At 34.3% G+C, this 10,666-nt stretch overlaps 2 protein-coding genes across 4 annotated transcripts; both read left to right on the top strand.

Annotated features, from left to right (window-relative positions):
• The first annotated feature begins 707 nt into the window (after positions 1-707).
• On the top strand, positions 708-5,435 carry LOC143541924 (1-aminocyclopropane-1-carboxylate oxidase homolog 1-like). Of its 2 annotated transcripts, XM_077034609.1 has the most exons (5): positions 708-856; positions 924-933; positions 3,206-3,585; positions 4,472-4,793; positions 5,011-5,434. In XM_077034609.1, exons 1-5 carry the CDS (start codon positions 708-710, stop codon positions 5,260-5,262), a joined length of 1,113 nt encoding a protein of 370 aa, XP_076890724.1. In that variant the 3' UTR covers positions 5,263-5,434. The 2 variants fall into 2 exon arrangements, with proteins under 2 accessions (XP_076890724.1, XP_076890723.1); XM_077034608.1 differs by lacking the exon at positions 924-933 and having other exon boundaries at positions 708-888; positions 3,228-3,585; positions 5,011-5,435.
• Positions 5,436-5,690: 255 nt separating this feature from the next.
• Positions 5,691-9,739, top strand: LOC143541919 (1-aminocyclopropane-1-carboxylate oxidase homolog 1-like). 2 transcript variants are annotated; one of them, XM_077034603.1, is made up of 3 exons: positions 5,691-6,316; positions 8,663-8,984; positions 9,173-9,739. In XM_077034603.1, the coding sequence occupies exons 1-3, from the start codon at positions 5,793-5,795 to the stop codon at positions 9,422-9,424; spliced, it is 1,098 nt and encodes a 365-aa protein (XP_076890718.1). In that variant the 5' UTR covers positions 5,691-5,792; the 3' UTR covers positions 9,425-9,739. The 2 variants fall into 2 exon arrangements, with proteins under 2 accessions (XP_076890718.1, XP_076890717.1); XM_077034602.1 differs by lacking the exon at positions 5,691-6,316 and adding an exon at positions 7,055-7,629 and having other exon boundaries at positions 9,173-9,544.
• Positions 9,740-10,666: the final 927 nt, after the last annotated feature.

Raw genomic sequence — 10,666 nt, 5'->3', positions numbered from 1 at the left:
ATAGATTGTACAATTCTTAAGTTGTTATCAAACTTTAAAGATAATATAGAAGTCTTAACTCTTTATGTTGTAATTAAAGAACATTAATGTGTCTTCATGAGTAATCCTTTTATGGATTTACACTCATTTGCCACTAACCAGTAGCCATCTGTTATGTGTTATACATGCCGTCAGACTCTCATACATACCGTCGACGTTACATATATACCGTCGGAAGAAGGTATATAATGTCGGCCTTGCAAAAATTTAGGAAATTATTTTTAAATTATAAATTCTTTTAGAAAAGAAATTATGAAGTTAAGATCAGATGGTATATTTGTGTGGCCGACATTGTATATCAGGCCATCTTTCGACGGTATATAAGTAAGGCCGACGGTATATATACCACACGTGACAAATAACTACTGGTTTAAAATAAGTGAGTCTAAAGAAGTTTAATGATTAAACCAATGTTATTGGTAATAGACATTTGAGTAATATATGATGATGATAGACAAAAATTTGACCACATTGTTTAAAATGAACATTATTTTAAGTTTTTATGCATCTTTATAAACACAACTGACCATTGTATACATCTTTTAAAATAGTACATACATGATACATGCTAATCTTTATAAATAGTACTATCCAAACTCTTATTTCTTGTTAGTTGTTACATACACCTTTTTTTAGAAATCATACACCCTTTTCATTGTAAACAAAAAATGGTTCACACCAACAAATCTACAATCCAACCGGACCACGCCCGAAAAACATACCTCATCGCGTTCGACGAAACCAAAACCGGTGTCAAAGGACTTATTGATTCTGGAATAACTGAAGTCCCTAGAATATTTCGACTACCTTCACCCGAAAACCTCACCTCCCACCAACCACAACTAACTCTACCCACCATAGACCTCCAACGAATCAATGACAATCCTATACGACGTAAAGAGGTGATCGGGTAAGTGAAGGACGCGTCCGAGAGCCGGGGGATTCTTTCAGATAGTGAACCATGGGATTTATATTAACCTAAATCTAATTCATCAAATGATTCATCGAGCGTCCATCCATATGAATATAATTCTACCGTCGATCCATATCAACTTCTCTGCTGATTGACATAAAACTAAATTGAGTTATCTAACCCTAATATGTCCAGTACCTGCAAATAAACTTCAAACACAATCGGTCAAAGTTTTTTTTATTAAACAAATGATTGCAGTTTGTTCTTCATTTTTTTTGCCTAATCATACATATTTGAGCATTTAATTTTACAGTTGAAACTTATTTTGAATGTTGAATTGAACAATTTTATGAGGCTTAGTGTTTATTATACTCGCCGCATCAATTAAACGTTCAAAACAAATCAATTACGTTTGAAAACAAAATTTTGGGTGTTGAACTTGAGCGTTCAAAACAAATCAATAAAAATGTTAAACGTTCAAACAAAACCAATAAAAAATGTTGAAAGTTCAAACAAAACCAATAAAAATGTTAAACGTTCAAAAAAATTCAACTACCTTCAAAAACAAAATGAGTCAAACGTTCAAACAAAATCAATTACACGTTCAAACGAAAATCAATTAAACGTTCGTAACAAAATGACCGTTCTTCTTCGTCATCTTTGTCGTTTATCAGGCATTCTCTAAAACTGATTCACGATTTCACAAACCTTCGCGTTCAATTTTTAATTGTGATTTGATTTTGCTTGTGGACTTATTCAGCGTTTTGGAGTCGATGCTTAATTTTGGTTAACGATTTATAAAAACGAATTAATCTACGATTTGCCCAAAACATGGATGGAGCGGTTAATCAAGTAGAAAACTGAATTGAAAGAAATTTCAATTTTGCCACCGTCTGGTTTTTGAGATCAAGGGTGTATTAACTCGTGTATCTATTGTCCGATAACCAATTATTGTATTGGATCCTTTCTCTCTCTCTCTCTCTCTCTCTCTCTCTCTATATATATATATATATATATATATATTGATCTGACGGTAGATATGAAAAGTTTGTTTATTATACGGTGTTTTATCTTAGTTACGGTGTGTTTATTATACAGTGTGTTTTATGAGATCCAACGATGAAAACGCACTTTCTACACTTCTTTGGAAAAATCTACTTCTTATATATATATATATATATATATATATATATATATATATATCTATAGGGTTGAGTTATAATAAGAAGATTAGTTTTCCTAAGAAGGATAGGAAATAATCTTGTCCATTCATTTTAAAATTGAATGGTTGAGATTTAATTAGAGAGATCATAAAGTGTAAAACAAGGGTAAGAGCATAATAGGGATAACACATTTGTTGACTTTCTCTATCCACATGCAAGACACATGTCAAATACCCCCATCATTTTAAAACGCTAATAACTTTTTTATACGACATTTTTTTTTCAAAACAATTTCACCATAATAACGAGTGTTTTTTTTATCTTTTATATGAGTACCATATTGCTATATAAAAATAAAAAAAAAATTTTGTGGGTTTTTTACAAAGTATGTTTTATCAAAATTGTGTTATACAAGTGTGTTTTATTTTTTCATAGTGTTTTTTGCATTGTATTTTTTACATTGTGTAATTTAATTGTGTTTTTCATTGTGTTTTTGTCATTGTGTTTTTTTTTTTCATAGTGTGTTTATTCCATTGTGTTTTTACATTGTATTTTTCATAGTGTTTTACTTTCCGACGAAATTTCCGAAGACTTTTTCGGCAAGGTGGTGGTGGGTGGCGGGTGGCGGTGGTGGTTGTAGGAGATAAGTGAAAATTTAAGTGAGTTTTAATTAAGTGAGTTTTTGAAATTAAATTAAATGAGTTTTCAATATTAAGGTATTAGACAAAAATACTCTTCTTCCTAGTTTTCTTAGGATAATCAAACTTCTTATTTGATATTTTCTAAATCAATCTCTCTCTCTTTATATATATATAATTAATTTTAGTTTGAAATATAGTGCTAAGAGAATTTCCATAGTTATCCATTCCTAGTGAACAAAACGGACACGTTATTATGGCTATAAATATTACACATGAACTCACTCTTTATCACTTCTCCAATAACTTTGTCTTTACGTGACAAAGAAAATGGTCTTGAATGGCAACTCTCTCCAACCGGACTATGACTGGAAAACGGACCTCATAGCATTCGACGAAACCAAAACCGGCGTAAAAGGACTTGTTGACTCCGGAGTAACAGAAGTCCCTAGAATATTCTCAACTCCCAACAAACACAACTTACTCTTCCAACCATAGACCTCCAAGGAATCAATGAAGATCCTATACGTCGAAAAGAGGTGATCGGGCAAGTGAAGGAAGCGTTGGAGAGCTGGGGATTCTTTCAAATGGTGAATCATGGAATTAATATTAATGTTTTGAAGAAAATGTTAAAAGGAGTGATGGATTTTCATGAGCAAGACACGGAGGTAAAGAAGCAGTGGTACACGAGGGATGTGAGCGGTAAGACAAGGGTGATCTACAATAGTAACTTTGACTTGTATGGTGCCCCGGTCACTAACTGGCGTGACTCGTTCTATTGCACCATGACACCTAACCCTCCCGAACCACACGAGTTGCCACAACCTTGCAGGTTTTACTTTTTAAACTGTTAAATAACAGTTATATTATATGGGTCGATTTGTTTTGATATATAATATTATCTAGTTGCTTAGTAGATAGTTTTTAGTTTTTTTTTTTATAATTGGTCATGCACTCATGCTATACAAGTACTCATTTTCAGGAGTTAATAATCTAGTTAAGATTGATATGGTATATATTAATATATTATATGACTGCCTTATTTTTTCATATACTATCAAATAATATCCTTATCAATAGATGACTAATTAATAAAACTTTAATATTTTCTACCGGTAGGTGGGTTAGAGACCAAAATGGTTTTGATTGATATAGATTTCTAGGCTGGGTCTTTTTCATCTTGTTGAGTTAGGTTTTGTTTGTTTTTGCTTCAAACGTCTACAGGAGGGTTATGTCTGCGGGCACGCAGACATAAGTTCACCACCGTTCACCGCCTACCACAATTGTCTACCACCAATCGTCCACCGCCACCCACTTCCATAGTTTATACACCACCACCAATTATTTTAGTAGTCTACAAACGTTAAACGACTTCTATTCATAGTGATATATATGATAGCTAACTAATTTTCAGCTTATGCAGATGATATCCAGTTTATAAAACAAACAGTATTATATCTTTAGATTGCAGATCTTCAGACCACATCCTCAGTTGCAGACATAAAATCAGATTGCAGACAGTTTTTGTTTTCAAAAACAAACAGCACCTTAATTGACTTATTTATAACATTTTTATTTGACAAAATGAACTAAAAGTCATGCCTTTTGTTAGTGATAAAACTGAAATAACTTATTGTTTGTAAATTAAATGTTCAACCATAAGAGATTAAGTTTAAATATTGATGGATATATTGTTTGATTGGGATATCTTGTTGTAGAGATATCTTGTTGGAGTATTCGGATCAAGTGATGAAACTCGGGGTTTGTTTATTCGAGTTAATGTCTGAGGCTCTTGGGCTTGACGCCAATCACCTTTTCGACATGGGATGCGCGGATGGGCTTGCAGTTCTTGGTCACTATTATCCTTCTTGCCCACAACCTGAATTAACAATAGGCACCCCAAACCATACCAACAATGATTTCATCACTATTCTTTTGCAAGATCATATCGGCGGCCTCAAGATCTTTTATCAAAATCAATGGACTGATGTTCCTCCTATACCGGGAGCTCTTGTAATAAACGCTGGAGATTTTCTACAGGCATCTCTCTTTCTCTCTAAGTTTCAAGCTTCATGAGGTCATTTTATTTATTGGTCTACTATATATTATAAACTTGGTATATATCTCACATTTATTTGATCATCATTAGTTCTTTAACAACAATCAAATATATTCAAAAATCGAAATTGAGATTAATTTTTTGAAGTTAAAAGCTTAGTGTCTTACACTCTTAATATAATTTATTGGGATTTTGCAGTTGATTACAAATGACAAGTTTGTGAGTTCGCAACACAAAGTGGTGGCAAACAAGGTTGGACCAAGGGTATCGGTGGCATCATTCTTTACCACGGGTCCGGTTCAGACGATGAAGGTGTATGAACCAATCCCTGAGTTGCTTTCAAAAGACAATCCGGCAAAGTATAGAGGTGTAACGATGAAAGAATATGCAGATTATTTTAGAGAAAAAGGACTTGATGGCACTTCTGCCCTTCATCACTACAAAATCTAAAATATTTAGAAGTGATTTTGGACTTATCGATCACTGCGAGTTAAAGTTGTTATTTTATGTTCATCATATGTAATATGTAATGTAACTATGGGTTATGCCCATGCTTCGCAACGCGCACCATGGCAATTCTCTAATAAAGTTTGAATAAAATTTAAACGTAGATAAAAAGAACTTCGTAACATCATGTTCGAATTAAGAAAAAGTTGCGTATTTGGCTTATTTAAAAAACAAAAAAGAAGTAAAGAAATAAGTTATCTGACCCGATTTGGCCTTGAATAATAATTACGTCGAAACATAAAGCTGTTCGATTTTGAATAAAATTTATACAGAAATGTAGATAAAAATAACTATGCAACGATGATAATATATTTTATTTTCATTTTTTCTTTTTGTATTTATTTAGAAGGAAACAAAACTCTTATTTAAATGAACAACTGGACCACGTTATGATTATAAATATCATATACTAAAATTTGAGTCATTATTTATACATCACTTCTAAGTTTTCCTTTTCCAAGACCACAAGAAAAATGGTCCTCAATGACACATCAGTACAACCGGACTATGATCGTAAAGCGGAGCTCATAGCATTCGACGAAACCAAATCCGACGTCAAAGGACTTGTTGATTCTGGAGTAACCGAAGTCCCTAGAATATTCCGTCTACCTTCACCTGAAAACCTCACCTCCCAACAACCACAACCAACTCTTCCAACCATAGACCTTGAAGGAATGAATGCAGATCCTATACGTCGTAAAGAGGTGATCAGACAAGTGAAGGACGCGTTGGAGAGCCGGGGATTCTTTCAGATAGTGAATCATGGAATCCCGGTTAATGTTTTGGAGGGGATGTTAAAAGGAGTGAGGGATTTTCATGAGCAAGACACGGAGGTGAAGAAGCAGTGGTACCCACGGGATTTGAGTGGGAAGACTAGGTTTGCGTACCTTAGTAACTTTGACTTGTACACTGCACTGGTGACTAACTGGCGAGACACCATGTATTGCTTCATGGCTCCGAACTCTCCCCAACCACACGAGTTGCCACCACCTTGCAGGTTTTACTTTTTAAGGGTGCAGATAAAATTAATCTACTAAACGTATAAATTAACTATGATAATTATTGTTACTCTACAATTTTGAACTAGAATATTTGTACTACAAAAAGATGATAGGGTTACAATAATTACTCCAGTTTAGCTAAATATCATAAACTATATGGTTAATCATCATGAATTCGAGGTAACTTGATATGTTAATTTAATGATACAATGAATCATATAAGAGTGTGACAAGAGAGTACAACGTGTTTAACGAGCTCGACTCAAAATGTTTATTCTTTTTTCCCCCTGAACAACGGCTATTTTTTACTATGTCTAAAATGATACCAGAATCCGTAACCTTTTGGTTAAAAGTCATTTTTACCACTAGACAAAGCCAGTGGTTGCTAATAAAATTTACTTATTTAAACTGTTTATTCTTAACTAGTTGAAATTTGAGCTCCAGCCAGCTCAAATATTTGTTTAAATTTGTATTTCAAGGTATAATATATACACATTTAGATATTGTTTTAATAGTTTGGTATTTAAAAACACTTTTGAAAAAATAAAATAAAAAGGCCGTTATCTTGACTGACAATTAGAGAAGTCCATTTATCTATTTTCATTTATTTCTGGTCGACATTTTGGCTCTTGTAAAAGATAATATATATTTGTTCATTACTCTTTTTTCAATTTAGAAGAAAACATAGCTTTGAATATTCTAGTAAACAATTCTTACACGTTATCCTTATAAGTATCATACACTAACTAAAACTGATCATTTATTCATCACTTAAAGTTTGAAAAATGGTTCTTAGTGACAAGTCTGGACAACCAGAGTATGACCGCAAAGCGGAGCTCACTGCGTTTGACGAAACCAAAACCGGTGTAAAAGGACTTGTTGATTCAGGAGTAACCGAAGTCCCTAGAATATTTCATCTACCGACACCTGAAAACCTCAACTCCCAACAAACACAACTTACTCTTCCAACCATAGACCTCCAAGGAATCAATGAAGATCCTATACGACTTAAAGAGGTGATCGGGCAAGTGAAGGATGCGTTGGAGAGTTGGGGATTCTTTCAGATGGTGAATCATGGAATCCCGGTTAGTGTTTTGGATGAGATGATAAAAGGAGTGATGGATTTTCATGAGCAGGACACTGAGGTGAAGAAGCAGTGGTACACGAGGGATTTTAATGGGAAGACAAGATGGTTGTATAATAGCAACTTCGATTTGTATGGTGCTCCAGTGACTAACTGGCGTGACTCGTTCTATTGCACCATGGTTCCTGACCCTCCCCAACCACACGAGTTGCCACCAAGTTGCAGGTATGAGTCGATTTGTTTTGACGTATCATCCTGTCAGTTAGTTGCTTACTATATAGTTTTTCAATAAGCGAAATTATTACGATCATGCTATGTGCTATAAGAACACCCATTTAGAGGCTTTTAATCAAATCAATATATGCTATATACATATGCATACTATCAAATCACTAACACCTCAATAAAAGATTGAATGATAAGGCTCGGGTTAGAAGTCCCCAGTATAATTTTTTTAGTATTATTAAAGTGTAAAAATCCCGATCAACCTCTGTGAGTGTTATTATAGTCTAAAAAGCCCTTAATTAGCGTGTTAGCATTACCGACAGGTCCTCATCCTTATCTTTATAATTACACTAAAAAATCACTAGAATTATCTCTTATGTTCAGTTTAAATAATATTTTTCTATGCCTTTATCATTACAGTTTTATCTCTCTTCCACTCACAACCAATTCAACAAATATTAAAAAACAAATGAAGGCAAACAATGTTTCTCCATATTTACAAAAAAATTACTACATTTTTCTCCCCGTCCTATAATTTTCACTCACAACTACAATTTACAAAACCCTCTTATATAAATTTAGGGTGGTGGGTGACAGTTGAATAGATATGATTCTTGAGTAAATATGCTACATATGTGTAATTTGTAAACAATTACATCTGTTTAAATATACCATTATATTAAGTGGCTTATTTGTACATATACTATCAAATCACATCATTAATAATAGATGACTAAATAAAAAAGCTTCAATACTATTCTACTTACTGATTAGGGGGTTTGGTGAGTTGGAGTCCAAAATGGTTTTGGGTCAATGGATGGATATTATATGAGAAATCATTATTCTTAGCATATTTTTGACTTAATACTAAATTTATTTTTAGCATATTTTTATCAGACAAAATGATCTAAAAGCCTTCTGAATTTTATTTAAGAGTAAACTGAAATACCTTCATTGTTTATAAACTAAGAATTTAACCAAAAGATATTAAGTTTAGTTATTGATAATTTGTTTGATTGGGATATTGTTATAGGGAGATTTTGTTGGATTATTCGAACCAAGTGATGAAACTCGGGGTTTGTTTATTCGAGCTGATGTCTGAGGCTCTTGGGCTCGATCCTAATCACCTTTTGGACATGGGATGTGCGGATGGGCTTGCTGTTCTTGGCCATTATTATCCTTCTTGCCCACAACCTGAATTAACAATAGGCACCCCAAACCATACCGACAATGATTTTATCACCATTCTTTTGCAAGATCATATCGGCGGCCTCAAGATCTTTTATCAGAATCAGTGGACAGATGTTCCTCCTATACTGGGAGCTCTTGTAGTGAATGCCGGAGATTATTTGCAGGCATCTCTCTTTCTCTCTAAGCTTCATGTCATTTTATTTTTTGGTCTATTATAGTATAAAGTTGGTATCTCACACTTCATTGATGAGGTTAAAACTTTTAATGCCAATCGAATATATATCGAAAATGAGATTTATTCTTCGAAGTTAAAAGCATAGTGTCTAAATATAAATGCACTGGTATTTTACAGTTGATTACAAACGATAAGTTCGTGAGTTCGCAACACAAAGTGGTGGCAAACAAGGCTGGGCCAAGAGTATCGGTGGCTTCATTCTTCACCACGGGTCTGATTCAGACATCTAAGGTGTATGAACCAATCGCTGAGTTGCTTTCAAAAGATAATCCAGCAAAATATAGAGGTATAACAATAAAAGAATACGCAGATTATTATAGAGAAAAGGGACTTGATGGCACTTCTGCCCTTTTACACTTCACAATCTAAACTGATTGGAAGTCATTTTAGGCCTTGTCCAATGTCCATCACTACGAATTAAAGCTGTTATTTTATGTTCATCATATGTAATAAGTGCATGAAACTAGAGATTAAAGGCCCGTGCTTCACAACGGGCAATGCATCATTTTTTAATAAAAATTTGAATAATATTTAAACGTAGTTAAAGAAACTTCGCAACAGTATATTCGAAATTAAGAATAAGTTACGTTGTTGTAAAAGTGAGCGTTAAGAAACACTCATTTAACGTATATATAAATTAGAAGTGAAAATATATGATATTTGGCCTGATCCGGTTTCAAATAAGTTTTACGTTGAAATGTAGACCAGCTCGGTTATGAATAAAAATAAACATGTCGGCTTTGGAGTACCGGGCCATCCTGAAGCATCGGTTAATGATCCCTTTGTTTCCGGTAGATGAGCCGTGACCGGTTTGCCGTAAGGTTTGTTTGGATTCTTTTGGCGAGCATGCGATTCACTGCAAAGAGTTGACTGGGTTTAAGTACAGGCATGATTTGGTGAGGGATGTTCTATGCGATGTTCTTAAACGAGCCGGAATTTCGGCTAAAAAGGAAGCCCCTGTAAACTTTCTTACGGATCCTCAAGAAGGAAGATCTACATTATGACCGGCTGATATTCTTGTTTTTGGGTAGGTAGGGGGAAAACACGCTTGTGTCGGCCTCACAGAAGTGTCCCCTCTTGTTGGGATTAGGGACAATGAGTTTGTAGCAGGCCAGGCAGCATTGAAGGCGGCATCGGACAAGGTTGCTAAACACGAGAGAGCTTGTTTGGAGAATCAACACGTGTTTATCCCCTTCGCCTTTGACACTTTTGGTTTCTTAGCTCCGGATGCCGTGGACCTTTTGAATAGGGTTCAGAAAGTTGTGCATAGTAACGTATCGGCTCATAAGAATCGAAACTTTATTTTTAGTAGGATTGGGTTTGCTATCCAAAAGGGGGTTGCGGCGCAGCTTGTTGCCCGCTTACCTGCCACTTCATTGTAAATCGTTTGGATGTTTCTATGATATTAAAAAAAGATATAAGAGAGAACCGAAATATGTCTGTGCATGTGATCACCGTCGTTCAAGTCATGAAAAATTAGCACAATTAAACTAGACGACTAGAGTAAGTAGAGTATTATATTCATAAAAAGCATGTGGTAAATAGTAATACTACACGTTTTGTTTGATTATTTATTCCAATACTTATATTAAAACCGGTAGAAAACAAAAA

This window comes from Bidens hawaiensis, unplaced genomic scaffold, assembly GCF_021521415.1.
Source record: "Bidens hawaiensis isolate Kalapana, Puna unplaced genomic scaffold, B.hawaiensis_p1.1 tig00012724_1, whole genome shotgun sequence".
In the NCBI taxonomy this organism is placed as follows: Eukaryota; Viridiplantae; Streptophyta; class Magnoliopsida; order Asterales; family Asteraceae; genus Bidens; species Bidens hawaiensis.
Note: the sequence above shows the minus strand (reverse complement) of the source record. Positions and strands in the feature narration are given on the sequence as shown.

Excerpts from the sequence above, each read along its gene's own strand:
- LOC143541919 (XM_077034603.1), top strand. The coding sequence starts at position 5,793 with ATGGTCCTCAATGACACATCAGTACAACCGGACTATGATCGTAAAGCG. Across the intron at positions 6,317-8,662 it reads GAGTTGCCACCACCTTGCAG|GGAGATTTTGTTGGATTATT; the intron begins GTTTTACTTTTT and ends ATATTGTTATAG. Across the intron at positions 8,985-9,172 it reads ATGCCGGAGATTATTTGCAG|TTGATTACAAACGATAAGTT; the intron begins GCATCTCTCTTT and ends GGTATTTTACAG.
- LOC143541924 (XM_077034608.1), top strand. The coding sequence starts at position 708 with ATGGTTCACACCAACAAATCTACAATCCAACCGGACCACGCCCGAAAA. Across the intron at positions 889-3,227 it reads CCACCAACCACAACTAACTC|CACAACTTACTCTTCCAACC; the intron begins TACCCACCATAG and ends ACTCCCAACAAA. Across the intron at positions 3,586-4,471 it reads GAGTTGCCACAACCTTGCAG|AGATATCTTGTTGGAGTATT; the intron begins GTTTTACTTTTT and ends ATCTTGTTGTAG.